The following is a 19,401-nucleotide window of genomic DNA, read 5'->3' as shown; positions in this document are numbered from 1 at the left end:
GCTGCACAGACTTGGCGAGCTTCAGGCACCCAGTAAAATTTCTTGAAATTTTGTTTCTAGTTTTATATGCATTGTAAACAAATAACTGCTGCAGGCATGGTCTAAATCTGGGCAAAAATAATCCAATTGAAACCATTTTTCTAAACATTTTAATTCAAACCTGTTTGTTTATCTGGTGAGCTCTGGCTCCAGCGCGTCGCAGAGCTCGACCAAGCAGTGCCTTGGTAGACGGAACCGGCACCGTAGCCACTCGTCGTCCTCCTCGAAAAAATTGGCCCGGTCCCTGAAGATCCGTTCTCTCCGCATTGCGCGGTTCCCCAAGTAGTCTAGCAGCAATAAATAAGCCATTCTCTTTGTATTCTGTATAAAGCTTGTTCTTCTCTTCACACCGGTTTGACGCTGCTTGTACTGGTCTCACCAGCGATAGGTTACCCAGTAAGTTAAACACTCAGTTCAATAACTCCAGTGGAAGCCAGGACTTGTATTTGAAGATTTACTGAACAAAAGTGTGAAACTGAAACGAAGCACAAACAATACAGTATGTTTCAGCATTAATGTAAGTACAAAATGAATAAAGAATATAACAAAGCATGTAGGTAAATATTGCATTCAGCTTAGAAGCTAAGTAACGTGTACACGACAAGGTATGTAAAGGGTAGGTAAGCTACAAATAATGAATTGACATAGCTATGCATGTTAGCATATCCACAGTAGTATCATCATGAAATCGAAATGATAGATAATAATAATAAAGTTCACAAATAAGGTGCTCTTATCGACAATATAAGCCTCCTAAACAAGTATACTCACAGACATTGCGTCTTAATAAGCATGTGAAGAGGATGGAGTAGGATTAACAATTCACACTGACACATTGGTTAGAAGCACATTGCAGTAATGGCTTCACTTCCTGGTCTGACAACAGCATCCTGCCTAAACAGGAAATGAGGTAGGAAATGAGGTGAGTCTGATTTTGACCATCAACTGCCAGCAGGGGGCTCCAAAGCAAAACAGTCTATTCGTTCCAGAACACTCCCCGCTTGGGTTCTTTATTGAACCCACATACACTTTACTTATCACGAGCGCTTTCAGAAGACATAAGGACCCCTTAGGTAATGGGTTGAGAGAGCACGTTAGGGGTCCGACTGTGGAGACTCCATCATCGCCTGGTTGTCGGATTCGTCAGGCTCCCCGCCGTGCTTTGAGACGGGAGAATCTGACCTTAGCCTCCATGGAGCTGGGCCTGGATGGAATGCTGAAATGTGGTGGTTGCTCTCACATTCTTTGCATTGTATTTCTGCTCTGCACTGCTTCGCAAGGTGACTTGTGGATGAGCAGCACCGAAAACATATATAATTCTCTTGCAAGAACAGTTTGCGGTCTTCATAGCTCTTCTCTCTGAAGGCCCTGCATGCCTTTAGTGGATGAGGCATGTCACGGTGGATCGGGCATTTCTTGGTGAGGTCGTCTCTTTTTTGATCCTCCTTTCTGCCTGTGGGTGAAACTTGGGTGTTGTGGACTGCTACAGCTGTGCGATCATACTTGTCTGAATGGTCTCTCTTTGCAGGGGTTGACTGGAGGAAGATGGTATTAAAGCTGGGGTCTGTTCTTGTTCTAGCCTCAGTGCGGATGAAGTCCACAAACACACTGAAAGGTGGGAAATTAACTTTGTGTTGAAGTTTATACCTTGACCCGACCGAAGTCCACTTTTCCTGGATCCCGTAAGGAAGCTTCTCTACGATCGGGATGACTCCTCTTGAGTTATCTAGGTAGGAAAGGCCAGGTAGGTTGCCATCCAGCTTTGCGGCTTCCACCTCCATCAACAGATCACCTAGTTCTCTGAGCTTCTGTGGGTCTTTCGATGACACCTTCGGAAAGTTGTCCAGTTTGGTGAAGAGGGCATGTTCGATGGCTTCGGGTGAGCAATATGTTTCTTCCAACCTTTCCCATGTCATCTTTAAGCCTCTAGATTGGTCTCTGATATTAACGGCTTTCATCCTGCGTGCATGTTCAGATGATTGTTTGCCAAGCCACTTGATGAGTGTGTCAAGCTCTTCTCCTGGTGAGAGGTCTAGGCCAGCGATGGCACTTTGAAGGGTTGATTTCCAGGCCCAGTAGTTCTCTGGCTTATCATCAAAGGCAGTTAGCCCTGTCGTTACCAGCTGGGAACGAGCCATGTATTTGGCTAAGTCAAAGGTGGTGATTTGGCTGCTTTGGTTATGAGTTCCAATAGGGTTGTGTTGGGGTTGGTGGACAGCAGACTGTTGCTGTCTGCGTTCTTGCTGACCGTATCCATGTTGCTGCTGCTGCCGACTGCTTTGCCCGGCATCAGGTATGGAGAGTTGTTGTCCGCCCATGCTTGGTTCCACATCAATGTGCCTGGAGCTTGTATACTCGCTTAGGCGAATGTTATGATTTTGAGTAGGATGTGATGGATGCAGCACATCTTCACTGGGAGTGGGGAATGCTGCACGCACCATGTGTTCGCTTGGGGGGAGGATGTGACTGGGAGTGGGATTTGTAGCACGTACCGTGCTTTCACTGGGGATGTCGTGACTGGTAGTGGGGAATGCTGCGTGCCCTGTGTGTTCGCTGGAGATGTTGTGACTGGGATTTGTAGCACACACTGTGCGTTCACTGGGTATGTCGTGACTGGGGGTGGGAAACGCTGCATGCACCGCGTGTTCACTGGAGATGTTGTGACTGGGGGTGGGGGATGCAGCGTGCACCACATGTTCACTGGGGATGTGGTGACTTGAAGCGGAGGATATAGCTTGCTCTTGACTAGTGACTTGAAGCGGGTAGAAAATTGTCCTATTTTCGTCCATGAATGTTCCGGCTGGTTGGTGAGAGGATTTGACGCTGGCTTGATCGTTCACATAGTCTGCTGTGCGCTGAAGTTGTTGTTGAAGAGGAACAGATATTGATGCTCTTTTCAGCGACTCATATTCTGGTTCCAATAAGCCTGCTTCCATTATTTCCGCCTCGGCTAGGGCGGCGGCCATTTCCTTTTCTTGTTGCATGGCTTCTAAGGTGGCCTGGATACGAGCGACCTCAATGTTTAAGGTGGCCTGGATACGAGCAGCCTCGATGTTTAAGGTGGCCTGGATACGAGCAGCTTCGACCTTTAACTTTATTTCTTTATTTGCGTAGGCAGCTCTGGCTTGTGCTGCTTCTGCTTTAGCTCTTGCTGTGACGACGGCCATGCTGGCGCTTGATACTGCAGACTTGAGAGATCTGCATGATAATTTAGATGATATGGATCCGTAATGACTACCATCATCGTCACGTTGTGATGGATTTTCCTGCTTGCTTGTAGCCATGATGATGTGGGGTGTAGAAGTGGACTCGTAAGGTTGAGACTGCGATGGAGGGGTGCTCCTTGCTGGCTGACAGCTTGTTGAGGAATCCTTCCAGGCTCTCCTTTTTCACAGCCTATTGTGTTGCTGTCTTTTCACTGTACTGGTCTCACCAGCGATAGGTTACCCAGTAAGTTAAACACTCAGTTCAATAACTCCAGTGGAAGCCAGGACTTGTATTTGAAGATTTACTGAACATCTTCAGTGTGAAACTGAAACGAAGCACAAACAATACAGTATGTTTCAGCATTAATGTAAGTACAAAATGAATAAAGAATATAACAAAGCATGTAGGTAAATATTGCATTCAGCTTAGAAGCTAAGTAACGTGTACACGACAAGGTATGTAAAGGGTAGGTAAGCTACAAATAATGAATTGACATAGCTATGCATGTTAGCATATCCACAGTAGTATCATCATGACATCGAAATGATAGATAATAATAATAAAGTTCACAACTAAGGTGCTCTTATCGACAATATAAGCCTCCTAAACAAGTATACTCACAGACATTGCGTCTTAATAAGCATGTGAAGAGGATGGAGTAGGATTAACAATTCACACTGACACATTGGTTAGAAGCACATTGCAGTAATGGCTTCACTTCCTGGTCTGACAACAGCATCCTGCCTAAACAGGAAATTAGGTAGGAAATGAGGTGAGTCTGATTTTGACCATCAACTGCCAGCAGGGGGCTCCAAAGCAAAACAGTCTATTCGTTCCAGAACACTGCTCCTTTGCTCTGCTCCTGCTGGTTCTTATATAGTGCCATTGATCACTTAGAACAAGCTGGTCCTGATTAGCGCACATTTTTTATTTATTTTTTATTTTGAGAGAGGCTTCTGAGAGTGAGCATGCTAGAAATATTCTAATAAATAATTAAAAAGTTGTTGGGCTTGCAGGGGCAATATAATGCATGCATTTAGGCATACTCTGTGCACTCTGCTTTTATATATATATATAGTCTATCATTTTTTTATGTGCTGATCGACCAATATGTACACATGCCTACATATTTTATCTGAGATTTGGGAACAATTTATTGATTCAGCATGAAGACTAAAGCCTTCTGAATAAATCTATACGCAAGTGTATGCTTGCGTAGATTTATCCGCCACCTAAAGAGGTCCCGTAGGATTTGGCGGATTTTCCGACAAACCTACGTGAGCGTCAAGTTCACGGTCATTTCCATGAATTCCAAATTAATGTGGGAAATCCACGTAAATGCCTTTACACTGATATATTGACGTGACGCTAGCGGAAACGCGTTGAAGAATCAGGCCCAAAGTGAGTACTTTATATTTGAAATCTGAATGTTTATGAACACGTTTTCACTGTAAATGTAACGATCGGCACCACGTGTTTCGCTAGCTGGTGGATAGGCACACACTGAACAGTTATTAATGACATGTAACATATTTCACCACTCAATGGGGGCTGCATGCTAGTATTATATTAATGGTAGTTAATGTCACGGTCCGTGACATGTGTTGTGTTTTTGTTATGTTCCTGGTTCTTGGTTTTGGTTTTACTTTACACTTGTGTGCTTTTATTTGTCAGTCTGTTAGTGTTTCCAGTACCCTGATTACCCTAGTGTTTCCACCTTGTCTTGTTAGTCCTTTTAGCCAATCATTGTGATGATTATCTGTTGAGTTCACCTGTGTCTTTGTGTATTTATACTCCCCTGGTTTTGTCTTTTCCTTTGTCAGATCATTGTTGTAAGTCACCAGTGTTCAGTTCATAGTGTATTTTCAAGTGTTGAAACTCTTAGTCTTGTTCCTAGTAGTCTTTGTTCCTAGTATTCTCCTAGTGTGTTTTCTTCGTGTTTGGTCCTGGACTTGTGTGAGTTTTGGTCATTAAACTCTCTTGCATTTGAGCTCCTTTGCCTCCGCCTGAGTTTTGGTCATTAAACTCTCTTGCATTTGAGCTCCTTTGCCTCCGCCTATCTGTCTTGCACTTGGGTCCTACCTTCCTGCCCCGCACACGTGACAGTTAATGGCAACTAACGAAAAGTCTCCAAAACTTACCATGCTGTTCTTTGTGCATGGGAACAAAGTCCTCGCTTTTTGATCCACTTCTGGCAAACATCTGTCCTCTGCACTTGCAGGGAATCTAATGGCTGCCGCTGCATAGACAATCGTCATGATGAGTCAGGAGTAGAGTTTGTCTCCTCCTAAGTGCATGAATTTTGCCACTACTGTTGGAGCAGACATAAACTACACACGTTCGTCCCGATTTTTTAGGCATCTTTGTAAAGTTGTAGTGTTAGTAAATAGCGTAACGTGAGCCAACGAACACAAGTCACTTTACATTCACTGTAGTGAAAGACGTGCTGGTCTCCCCCGCAGCTATGTCGGCTCCGCCTACAGGAAATACATAGGCTGCGAGTGCGACCATGAAACCGCTATGGAATCGGTCTATACCTGAATGCCCAGAAAGGACATTAATAATAATAATAATAATAATAAACTTTATTTGTATAGCACTTTTCATACATAAATGCAGCTCAAAGTGCTTCACAGGGCAGGACACAAAAATAAAATACAATAAAACACAAGTAGTTAAAATGATAGAACAATAGCAGAGAACAAAACCGAATATAAGAACATAAAATAAATAAAAACACATAAAAAAATAAAAAATAAACTCAACTAAAAGCAAGGGTGAAGAGGTGAGTCTTGAGTTGAGATTTAAAAATGTCTACAGAGGGTGCGTGTCTGAGCTCGAATGGAAGTTTATTCCAGGCTGTTGGGCCATAGAAGCAAAAAGCTGCCTCACCTTTTTTGTGCACATTCTTTTAGGCACTTCAAGTAGGCCAGCATTGGAGGACCTGAGGGGGAGGCTAGGGACATATCTAGGTAGGCAGTCACGGAGGTACGGAGGTGCGAGACCATTGAGAGCTTTATAGACAAGTAACAGAATTTTAAAGTAAATCCTGAAAACAACCGGAAGCCAGTGCAGTGATGCCAAAACTGGAGTAATATGTTCTCTCATCTTAGTTCTAGTTAAAACTCTAGCTGCTGCATTTTGGACAAGTTGTAATCTGTCAGTCGTTTTCTTAGGGAGTCCTGAAAAGAGTGCATTGCAGTAGTCAAGCCGAGAAAAAACAAAGGCGTGGATTAGCGTTTTTGCATCGTCCAAGGACAAATAGGCTCTGATCCGTGCAATATTTCTAAGGTGAAAAAAGGCAATCTTGGTAACATGATTAATGTGTGAATTAAAATTCAATTCAGAATCAATAATAACCCCCAGGTTCTTTACTGTACTGTTACTTTCTACAGTCAGGTTGCCAAGTCTGCTAATTATCGATTATTTTTGCTCGCTAGAACCGATTATGAGAACTTCTGTCTTATCCTCATTTAGCTTGAGAAAGTTCTCACTCATCCAACATTTGATGCTAGACAGACAGGTCAACAGCGGGTCAACTCTGGCCAACTCTGCCACTTATGTAGTGGACAGTTTTAAACCACACATTGTACCATCAATACAGCATGGAAATGTGGGGTCTGCAAGGCTAAATCTTCGTCAAATGTCTGTCTTGCAAATGTAAAAAATATCACATAGTAGGCTAATGTTTAAAACAGACGTTTTTTGTTATTCTATTACAGGTGCACTGCAATGCAGGTACGTTCTGAGCCATTTATTTTACTCTCTGTTCTTGTCTCCTCTAAAGGAACTCACAAAAACTTCCCTGTCTCTGCTCTGTCTGAACAGTTATTTGGTGGGAACCACTGAATTAAGTAATTACTTTTTGAAACAACTGAACGTTTTTTACTGAAAACAAACATCAATTTTGTATCTTTGTCTTTTCCTGTCTCTAAACTTCTCAGGACTGGAATCCTGCGTTCTCTACCGCCCTGTCCCTGGTTTATACTCCAGTTACTTCATGGCAAAGTACTACACAACAGTAGCAGCTATACATAACAAGGTTAAGCCATATATTTTGTGTAACTTCTGTATATATTGGCCCTTGGATCCTGCTGCTGTCTCTCTGGTACCACACAGTCCACACTGCATCATTACAGCATGAAACAGTCATTTTAGTCATCTGAAATGTTGTAGTTTTAGGTTGCATGCTGCAATCTCTCTTGCCTCAAGTTTGCTGTTACATTTGAAAGAAATTTGACTTGAATTTGATTTCATTTTACAGACAAGGTTGACATGCTGTACAGAGCTGAGACATCTTTCTTTAATTTAAGGTAATTGTTCATTTTCATTTTTACCAAGGACAGAAAATTGGCACCCAACAATGTGTAACTGTGTACCATTTTTACCATCATAACATTTTGTAAATAAAGATTTGTCTATAATTTGTTTGTCTGAAAGCATTGAGTTATGTCAATTTGTTTTATTTGTTTTTACATTATAGGATGTTGGATTAGGAGAGGCAGGCAAACTTGTTGAAGCAGACGGCACAGAAAAGCCGGTTGAGGACGAGGACAATACAGAGGTGAGCTGTCAAGTGAAATGATTATGATGAGTACAGTGGCACTCTGTGCCACACTATGAGCTTGTAGATCTGCTATTTTTCAACAGCTAACAGCATTTAAAATAATGTTTAAAACCTATGAGGCGACACAGATGCGTCCTCAGGTCTAAATGGGTTAAGGCAGTGGTTCTCACAGCCATCAAAACGTTATCCCACATTTCACAGCAGTGATGGTAGGTAGGCCTATTTCAGAATGCCTGAATTTACACTTGATTGCATGGTGAAAATAGTCGATCTACAAGCTCACGTGTTGTGAGCCCTATACAAATGCAATCCATATCAATTTTGTATTTGATTTTGTTCAAATTACAGATGAGGAGGTCACGTGGAGGAAGTGGAGATGATGGTGATGGATAAAGAGGAACCCAGTCTATACCCAGCCTGCATTGTACTGTGTGGGGGTCCCCGCAACATCCAGACCTCAAGGAACGCACCCAGCTTTCCGTGCTCGGAAATACAGACACGGGGACATACACACATTGCTACGCTCAGAAACTCCTGACTCCACTCAGAAGATAATTGGTGTTTTTAAAGGGTTGGTTCGGATTTTTGGACATGAAGTTGTATGAAAAGCTTACCATAAATATCGCGGTTGTAAATGTATTAAATGACTGGCCGAGTCCCTCTGCTCCTGTTTGGGGAATATCAAGTAGTTTCCAGGGTCACTGGGGGCCACGCATTAAAAATAAACCAATCTACAAAACTAGCGTAATTCGTATTGTTGACATATATCTGCAATTACAGACCAACTTTCGCTCAACTTTGACCCCTCTGTCTTATGGTACTATTTTCTTTGTGTCCAGTATCACTGCGCCGCATAGAACACCATTGAGCTGTTGCGCCGCGGCAGTTGCGGCGGGATACACTAACAAAGCTAGGTGCTGTGCAGCTGCCCCAGGTTAGCTAGCTACGGGGTTTCAACCATAGAGTAATAACTCTATGGTTTCAACGCGAAAACATTTACTTTTGACTCGTTCCGGTTACTTATAGATCAAAATGGTACGAAGTTGCAACTTTCCGGGATGTCCTAATAAGAGTACGTCTGGATCAAAACATTTCTTCCACCGTTTCCCTAATACAAATAGAACGAGACAACTTTGGCTTGCTGCAGTGGGTTTGAACGTCCATACTAACTTGAGAAAAATAAAACAGTTTCGCATATGCAGTGATCATTTCGATGCAAAAGATTATGTCCCTAGTACTACAGGGAAGAAACATGTTCTGAAGTTTAGCGCTGTACCTCATGCGTGGGTCGTCGGTCCAAACACATGCACCCATGCTTCTGCTTCTACAAGTTCTACAACACCCCAGGTAAGACAGACGGACAGACATGTACTGTATATAACACATCGTATAATAATAATAAAAGACGATGGAATGGATTGTTGACCTAATAGAAAGCTGTTCGATTAGACTCACTATCTGTGAGATCAGAATTGGAGGATGGAGCGGTAATAATAACCTGATGGTAATATGTTTTGTCCATCATTCAACTACGTAATTGTAGCCTATAGGCTACTACCATACTACTTCTAACTTGGCTAATATGTTCACTTTGAATGAAGAATTATAATTGATGCACGTGTGTGATATACTGTGAACCAGATAACTAGTAAAGTTGGATCAAACCCTGTATTGGGTAGGGTAAACAACATTATGAAAGTAAATGCAGGCCTACATGACTGCATCTATGACAAATGTATTTCTTAGATGACCCTATGTAATTGATCTTAGTGCTCCTTTTTACACACGCACACGTCACATTTGTGTGTGATCTTAGTGCTCCATTTTGAGGTGTGTGTGCATCCGTAAACACACACACAGTCACACCTGAGCATGTCATAACTTTCCATGCAATTATTGTTTATAGGGATCTATTGCTGGTGTGATGGATACGACATTGGAGGCCATAATGGATCCCAGCCCTGAAGAAGCTAGGAAAATGTTTTCAGATTTAGTACAGTCTACGCCTCAGTGTACCCCTCAGAATGTGGGAGATTCCTGCCTGAAGCTTCTTCTCACCAGCCCTGAGTATGACCATGCTGTTCCAAGAACAAGGGCATCATCTTCAGGAACCTACCTTGCTTTGCCTCCCACCTGGACACAGTCACAGGTAGTTGCTGATATGTACAGTTTATTCAGTAGCTCAAAACAGATACAATTCTGATTAGGCCCAGTAAACGTAGAAACCATGAACACATTAAACATAATGTACAAAATACAATTGTTATTTGGTAATTGTGTGTATACTATATGTACACAAAATCTAGTTCTAAGTTCATTTGAATGTATGTCTTCCAGAGCACAAGCTCAGCAGTTGCACCTGAGGCACTGGAGACGAGCCAGAGTTCAGTGGAAACGCCATGTGAAAAGGACAGCACATTTCATACACCAAGCAGTACATGTACTCCTGTGGAAACGTCTTTCTCAGATGATGGCATTCATGTAGCAGAACATCAACATAGCAGTGATTGGTCCGAAAGGAAGTGGATTGTAAATGAAACAGCCCTCATGAAACTGTTTGCCACTTGTCACACATGTGGGAAAATCATTGATGAGTTTGAGAGAAAAACTACTTGTAATGGATCCATGATCAAGATTGAGTGGACTTGCATTGGTGGCCACAGTGGAGCATGGCAATCTTGTCCTGATGCTCGTGGAATGCCTGAGAACAACTTGTTATCTTCAGCGGCTATTCTTTTCACTGGGACAACACAGACTGAAATTACAGAGTGGGCTGATCTTGTCAATTTACAGCTTCCTAGAAAGACAGCTTATTATTCATTGCAGTCAACCTATCTTATACCAGTTGTCTATGAAGCCTACACTGAAATGCAGGAACAAATTATGTCCAATCTCCAGGAAATAACATGTAATGGTGGACATATTGACGTTGGAGGTGATGCCAGGTAGTTATATATTTTTAGTCCAATGAATGTGGGCAGTTGATTTATGTACTACCTATACACACAGACAGACTCAGTGATGTAAATAGGTTTTCAATGTAATGTGTGGACATTCGGGACCCAATGGTGGTCTTTTAGATGGGTCCCAGGGACATTTTATGAGTCCTACTTCAATGACGTTGGAGTACAGTATTGTATCCCAGGACCCCCGGAGGGTGACATGATTGCATCCTTTCTCAATGTAGTGAATCTAGTCTAAGGATGCTGGCTATTTGCATCACTGAAGAGTGACGACTATATAGTCTTGAAATAAAGTGCTGCCTGCTGCACTACTATTGAAATTAAATGTATCAAATTATATCGTTTCATAGCAGGTTCTGGTGCTAACCCTCTGAATACAGCACCAACAAGCATGAACAAATGTGTATTACCCTATTGTGCTGAATATAAGGCTACATTTTTTCCCAATGGAAATATCCTAAAAAAACGGGTTCATATTATAATCAGGGACTATATTATTTGACATGCAATGTTCTTTTTCCACAAATTAGTCTTGAAAAATGGAGGTTGTCTTATAATCAGAGTCGCCTCATATTCAGCACAATACGGTAATTTGTATTATGATCAAATTGTACATTTTGGAATATAATTGTATCTTGAAATCCACGTCTAACCCAACTGTATAATTGATTCTCTCTTTTTCTGTACAGATCCGATTCCCCAGGTTACAGTGCTAAATACACTTCTTACAACTTCATGGATGACACAACCAAGAAGATAATAAAGTCAGAATTAGTCCAGGTAACATTTTTCACCCCATGTTATTGTTATTATATTTTAGATATGGATACACCATTAGCCTTTACTTACTTTTGTGTGTACTTTGTTTGTTTAATTCTGATTCGAAAAGGTATCTGAGACTACAAGTTCATCTGCGATGGAGGCAGAAGGTTTCCAGAGGGGGCTGAATGGCTTGCTGAGTCGAGGAGTTGGTATTGATGTTGTCACCACAGATCGTCATCCATCCATAAGGAAGATCATGAGGGTGCAGTACCCTAAACTTAGACATCAGTATGATCCATGGCATGTTGCAAAAGGTAATTGTGTTGATGTTTTTCTTTTTTTATCTATTGTGTACAGTTATTGCCAGGTGTAGCAATGGGGAGAGGAGGGGGGAGTACAGGAAGCTGATCAAGGACATTGTGGGCTGGAGTAGGCTGAACCAGCTACAGCTCTATATATATATATATATATATATATATATATATATATATATATATATATATATATATATGTAAACTGCATTCTATGTATTTTACATGTTCACCATGCTTTTCATTGACACTATGAATGTATTGCAACTGGAGCTGTTGAAAATAACACATTTCCTTCAGGGGTAATAAAAAGTATATATCTATTTGCCTTATCTACAGTAACGCTTCAAATTTGATAGAAAAGTATATTTTTGTTGTGAAGATTGTACTGTTAATTATTACGTTTGTGTAGTTTATCCATTAATTCCATGTCTGTCTTCTGTTCTGTAGGCGTGAAGAAGAAGGTAGCTGCATTATCAAAGAAGAAATGCAACCGTGAATTGCAGCCATGGATCAAGTCTATAAGCAATCACCTTTGGTGGTCTTGCAGCACTTGTGGTGGTGATGAAAGGGTGATTCTGATTTTATTGTATTTGTTATAAAATGCTGTATTGCAGAGCAAAGCATGTCACTGAAATACTTTAATCGGGGCGTTATGTTGCAAAATGTCTAAATTTATAAATCAAATGTGTCCAGGAATTGAAACGCCGTTGGACCTCTGTCTTGTTTCATGTATGTGGCATCCACCGGTGGGAAGATGATGGACAGGAGTACAAGTGTTACCATGATGAGCTCAGTGTTGACCAACAGAGAAGGAAGAAGTGGCTTCAGAAGGACAGTGCCGCATACGACACTCTCAAGGCTATTGTACTTGATAAAAGACTCTTGAGAGACCTGGATCACATGACTTTGTTCAGGCACACTGGTAAGATGGAATCAGTTCATGAATATTGGTACCCAAGCTATGATATTGATATTTGTAGGTTATACATTTCCAAGCACACCCAACAATAGCGTTGTTAGGTGGCACACAAAAGAAAACTACAAAGAATACTATTATTTGATGTGTTGATGTGTATTTTTTTCAGGAGCTCTTGAAGTGTACCACAGTTCTATGCTGAAGTATGCTGAGAAGAGAAGGCACTTCAAATATGTCACCATGCAGGCAAGAATCCAACTGAGTGTCATTGACCACAACCACAATGTTGGCCGTCAACATGCCACTACTCAAGCTGGTAAGCATGTTTGAAACAAAAAAAGACTTGAACTTGACAGGAAGGTGTCTGTGTGCTATGCATTCCCAAACCAAAATGTTTTAAAATGAAAAATAACCCATTTAGGATGGGAACCCCTTTGGGGTTTTAACCTTTTACCCTTCAAGACGGGAACCCCTATTGGGGTTGCTGATGGTGATGCTATGTACAGAATAATAGCAACATTTTTGTAATTATTGAATAAATATTTGAAGTTTTCAGAAAACTTAGGTCATTATTTAGAAGGCATTTTTAGAAACGGCCTCAGGTCTAAGTGGGATTAACATGGAATGGATTCATATTACAACTTTAATGTTATAAATGAATATGCTGTGTTTTTGTAATATTACTCCCCCAGGAAAAGAGAGGGTCAGTGTATTTCACTCCAAGCTGTCAGGTGAATGGCGTTCTAGGAACCTCTATGAGCCTACCTCCCAGGACTTTCGAAACGACTTGGTACAACGAGTCATTCAACGGCGACTTGACAACAACATCAAGCTTGGAGATGATCGGTTCCACATCCATCCTCCAGTTGATCTACCTGCCAATATAGCTCGAACTCCAAAGCCCGATAAAGATACTATGATTTTAGAACATACAACACGTTTTCCAGTGCAAAATCTGTTGGAGAGTACAGATGTTTCTGATACTGATACTGAGTGAGCCAAAATGTGTTATCATTGTTATCATTTCTTCATTTGTGTATCTTTATACACATTTCAGTCCAGACCAAATTTAGTTTTTGATGGGATAGGGTTAGCACCCCTCCAGCTTTTGGTATGTCCACAAACTCTTACACAAACTTTAAATTCCCATTGACAATGAATGGACAATTACGTCTGAGGCTAAGCAAATACAGTGTCAATTTAGGTCATGATGAAGACGCAAATTGTGATTGGCCTGATGAGTTGATGTATAATGATGTACGATGATAAGAGTGCCCCTCACTTCACACGGGTGTGATTTATTTTATTAGTTTTATATTTTACTATTGCACATATCAAAAAAACAATGGAGCAATATAATATAACACAGAAGTCAGAAAATAAACAAAGAACTAAAACAAATCCAGAAAGTCCTCTGATTCCTTGTATCCAACATATTCTCCAGTTGCTGATGGATACAGTGATCTAATGGTTTTCACAACACATGAAGGGAGAGGTTTTCGATTTCCGGCACCAAGCCGTTCTCCTTGGAGGACCCATTCCAAGACCATCCTGTAGCCCACCAGCCTGTATTGACTGAAACAAAGAATGACATTTTTAGTATTTGCATAGCCTACTGTATATAAGGTGGAACATTTACACCCATGTATACATTGTAGTTAGATCTTGATATTGTCTGTAGCTCTCTGCTTTAGGCCAAGTAGGCCTACTCTTAGTGTACAACAGCGGTTCCCAAAGTGGGGTCCGGGGACCCCCAGGTGTCCTTGAGGGAGTTCCAGGGGGTCCCCAGCTACATGATAGTTTGGAACCAAATGGACAGTTACATTTACATTGATTTTCCAATATAAACTGGGGTCTCAGATAGAAATGCCATTACATGGGGGGTCCCTAGCCTGTTTCATATCAAATTGGGGGTCCTTGAAATTAAAATGGTTGAAAATCACTGCTAGAGCTGTAAAAAATCTTCTCTTATGGGGGTCTTTGGCATATATTTTCAAATGGGGGGTCTGCAGGCTAATGAGTGTCATTTTGGGGGTCCTTGACATGAAAGTTTGGGAACCACTGGTGTACAATAACTACAGTATTGCAATTTACAGTTAGAGGCATGTGGTGAATAATTCCATAATCTTCATGAGATATATAACTTACTCGACTGACAACTGGCCATCAGCTCCAGCAGGCTCGGGACGTTTTTTCCAGTTTATTTTTGGTATGTGGAAAAAGGTCTGCAACACACCAGCGTTCACGATAGCTGGAAAGTTTGGGTGCTTGATAATGCAGCAAGAAGGTGCAGGTAAAGATGCGCTGGTTTGTTCATCAGACACCGGGAGAGATGCAGATGCGTTGGCTTCCTCTGACACAGAGAGATCTTGCATCTGTAGCAACAGTGGCATGGCTAGTTCCCATTCGCGGCAGCAGTAGCTCTCAACCTCTTTGGGCATTGGCTCGCACTCAGTACAAGTACACCACCAGGTAACGTTCTCTCGTGCCCTCGTTGCAGCTGTTGGCCCGGCTTCCCTAGCTCTCTCCTCTCTCTCTGCCCTTTCTATGTCCATATTACGGAGTTCATCATCGGTATATTCCGGTTCATACATATATCCCATCGGCTGTGCAGTGAAAGCAATATCTTCATCACTGTCGTTGTCTGACTCTGGGTTTGAAGTGTCTGATTCTGACATGTTGAAGTGACGCTGATTTTTAGATCTACTTTGAAAGAATTAAAACAACTATTATTTTCCTCTATGACACAAAACAAAACTTATAAAGTAACTGGTACGAGTCAAAAGTCAATGTTTTGAATGAAATGAATGTATGCGGGTCGCGTTGAAACCCTGTAGCTATAGCTAACTAGCAGTGACCTGGGGCAGCTGCACAGCACCTAGCTTTGTTAGTGTATCCCGCCGCGGCGCGGCAGCTCAATGGTGTTCTATGCGGCGCAGTGATACTTGACACAAAGAAAATAGTACCATAAGACAGAGGGGTCAAAGTTGAGCGAAAGTTGGTCTGTAATTGTAGATATATGTCAACAATACGAATTACGCTAGTTTTGTAGATTGGTTTATTTTTAATGCGTGGCCCCCAGTGACCCTGGAAACTACTTGATATTCCCCAAACAGGAGCAGAGGGACTCGGCCAGTCATTTAATACATTTACAACCGCGATATTTATGGTAAGCTTTTCATACAACTTCATGTCCAAAAATCCGAACCAACCCTTTAAGACTTAAGCACTTAAACTTGAGAACTGATATGTCTTCTAAATCCTCACAGATTTGAGTTAAAACGTTTGCTGCAAAAGAATATATATTTACAGATTTGTGCCACATTTTCACAATGTTTCAAAATTAGCAAATCTACAAGCTCGTTTTCAACAGCTTACAGCTTTTTAAATAATGGTTAAAGTGGCTAAAACCAGGGGATCTTGGACTTGTGACAGTGACGGGGACCTGGGGTCTGAGAGCCGGAGACGTTGGATAGGGTGCATTCTGGAACTTCTGCTGGCGGCCACCACCAGTTTTGATTGATTGATTGAAATATTTATTAACAGTTTGTAGAATTTACAGTACATTTTAAGCACAAACTCAATACAAAGACTGTTAACTGTGAGTGGACGACCCAATTAAGCATTACACTTGTTTACAACAGGGTCCACATTGTTCAATTCATCAAAACATTTAGAGACATACAAATAGACACTTCTATGTAGCTAAAGAACAGAACAGGAATTCATCATATAGGAAGCAAAAAGGATACATATACAGTGAGGGGAAATGGGGTGGGGGGGGGGGATTCAGATTTTACAGAGGCCCGTTTTGAATTGCAGCCATCCGTAGGTGCCCTTCGAGAGCGGTTTTGAAGGAGTCAAGGGATTCACATGTCTTAATGACTGTTGGTAGGGCGTTCCACATTTTGGTGGCATAGGAGCGAAAATAATTTAGTCCCTTGTTTGTGCCGAATCTGGGTTGTACATGGTTTGTTGCACTCCCTCTGGTGTTGTGGGTGTGGACTTCGTTTACATTAAGGAAGTATTTAGACAGGTACATGGGTATCTTGGTGGTGTGTCGAATCTTGTGGACCAGACCCATTGCAAGATGCTGTACTCTGTCGTCGACCCTAAGCCATCCCAGCCTGTCAAAGTGGGCAGGGGTGAGGTGGGTTCGGGGGGTGAGGCCAAGTAGGAGCCTGACCAGTTTGTTTTGGGAGGTCTGGAGCCTTGTTTTAAGGGCCTTTGAGGTGCTGTGGTACCAAGAGGTGGATGCATAGTCAAAGAAACCTTGTACGAGGGCTCCTGTTAAGGTCTTCAAGGTGTTTTTGCTGACCAGTGAGGAGATCCTGTAAAGGAATCTTGTTCTTTGATTGACTTTTTTGATTACGTTGGTGGCCATCTTATCACCGGAAAGATTGGCCTCCAGGATGGAACCTAGGTAGGTAATTTGATCTTTTCGTGTGATAATATTGTCACCCACTCTAACCAAGAAGCCATCTGCCTTGCTGAGATTACTATTTGATCCGAAGAGGATGGATTCAGTTTTTCCCAGGTGTAAGGATAGTTTGTTATCAGCGAGCCAGGTGCAGATTCTACCGAGTTCAGAGCTGAGGGTCTTTTCAACCTGCAGTTTGTTCCTGTCCGATACCAGCAGTGCTGAGTCATCTGCGAACAGGAACAAGTTGCAGTCACAAGCTGAAGTCATGTCGTTAACATATATTAGGAACAGTAAAGGCCCTAGTATGCTTCCTTGTGGGACGCCACAGCTCACTGGGAGGGGAGGGGACAGTGTTCCGTTCACCTCCACCATCTGTTCTCTCCCCTCCAGGTAGGATTGCATCCAGCTCACTGATGTGCTATCAAAATCAATAGCTTTAAGCTTGTTAACCAGTATGGAGTGGTTCACGGTGTCAAAAGCCTTTTGGAGGTCCAGCATGACCATGCCGCAGTATTTTCCAGCGTCCACCTCGTGTTTGATGTGGTCGCTCAAATAGAGGAGGCATGTGTCAGTGGAGTGGGATGTTCTGAAACCAGATTGGAACTCGTACAGCAATTTATTAGTGGCAAGATACTTTTCAACCTGTTCATAGACTATTTTTTCCATCACTTTCGAGATGGAGCTTAGAATAGAAATAGGGCGGTAGTTGCCGGGTTCTAATTTACTCCCTTTTTTGTACAGGGGGGTTACTTTGGCCAGTTTAAAATCTTGGGGGACCTGTCCCTGTTTGATGGAGAGGTTAACTATGTGGGTGATGACTGGAGCTATGGAAAAGGCTGAGTCTCTGAGAAATTTGGAGGGGATATTGTCATGGCCAGTGGCCTTGTGGGGTTGGAGGGCACTCAGTTTTTTAAGTACCTCCTCGGTTGTTACCATTTCCATTTTGAAATCATCTTTACAAACACCAAGGTTTTGGTAGAAGGCTTTGGTGTGCTCTACACCAAAACGCCCAGAGTGGGAGGGCAGTTTGCTAACCAGCTTTGTTGCAATGTTTGTAAAGAAGATGTTCAGATGGTTGGCTACATCAAGCTTGTCAGTGATGAGGGTGTTACTCGATTTGATGTTTATGTTAGTAAACCTGGTTTTTAGTTTCTGACCACAGCCTAGTTGGTTGTTTAGTAACTTCCAGAATTCCCGAGGATTGATTTGATTTCCTCGGCTTTATCATTGATAAAGTTACATTTGGCAGATTTGGTCATGGCAATTACACCGTTTCTTAGCTTGTTACACTGGGTTTTTAGGTCGCACAGTTTGGTTTGGAGATTACTGTCGAAGCGCTTGGCTAGCATGGACTTGCATTTAAGAAGTTCAGAGCATTTGTTGTCTCTGGCTTTCATTGCAGTCAGTATGTCCGAATTCATCCATGGCTCCGAGCGGGTTTTGACCCTGACGGTTCTCAAAGGAGTCATGATGTTTAGTACTGATGTAAATTTGGTTTTAAAGCCAAGCCATGCTTCTTCGACTAGTGAGCTCCTGAGCACATCGGACCAATCCAGACTCTCCAGTTCAAGGTTAAAGGCCTCACTAGAGTAGGTTTTGAGGTCCCTAGATATGACTGATTTGTGACAGTCAAACTTTAGTTTTTGTATTTTGCGGGTACAGCAAATCATAAAATGATCACTGAGCCCACATACAATAACCCCTTTCTTGGAGATTCTGGATTTGTCCGAGGTCAGAATGAGATCAATGACAGTTTGAGTAGAATCACACACTCTTGTGGGTTGGGTAATTAGCTGACTGACACCATGCAGATCACAAAACCGACTAAATGACTTAAATACAGGTGCTTCCTTACGAAGCATATCCGTATTGTAGTCGCCAATCAGGATTTTCTCTAACATTCCTCCCCAGCTAAGCACCCCTCAAGTATATCATAGAACCCATTCTGATCGGGCGGTCTATAGACGGTGCCAACTAATACTGATTTAGCATTTTTTTAAATTAATTCAACCCACACAGTTTCAATTTCATCATGCTGTAAGTCAGTACGAGTAACATATTCAGTGTCTTTGTGAATATACATGCACACGCCACCGCCATGCCTGTTTCTGTCGTTCCTAATGATAGTATAGTTCTCTATTTCTATCTCTGGGTCCCTGGTGGACTCGTCCATCTTTGTTTCAGAGAAACTTAGGATGTTTACCTTACCG

At 42.0% G+C, this 19,401-nt stretch overlaps 1 protein-coding gene across 1 annotated transcript; it reads left to right on the top strand.

The window, feature by feature from the left end:
- Positions 1–8,925: 8,925 nt before the first annotated feature.
- LOC310877811 (uncharacterized protein) lies at positions 8,926–14,219 on the top strand (the record flags this gene model as incomplete). Its single annotated transcript, XM_083791761.1, has 10 exons — positions 8,926–9,160; positions 9,720–9,962; positions 10,151–10,758; positions 11,466–11,556; positions 11,666–11,852; positions 12,300–12,421; positions 12,546–12,774; positions 12,938–13,084; positions 13,461–13,614; positions 14,213–14,219. The coding sequence occupies exons 2-10, from the start codon at positions 9,738–9,740 to the stop codon at positions 14,217–14,219; spliced, it is 1,770 nt and encodes a 589-aa protein (XP_083647887.1). The 5' UTR covers positions 8,926–9,160; positions 9,720–9,737.
- Between the last annotated feature and the right edge of the window lie 5,182 nt (positions 14,220–19,401).

This window comes from Protomyctophum parallelum, assembly GCF_964188405.1.
Source record: "Protomyctophum parallelum genome assembly, chromosome: 20".
In the NCBI taxonomy this organism is placed as follows: Eukaryota; Metazoa; Chordata; class Actinopteri; order Myctophiformes; family Myctophidae; genus Protomyctophum; species Protomyctophum parallelum.
This window is presented reverse-complemented; position numbering and strand designations above follow the sequence as displayed.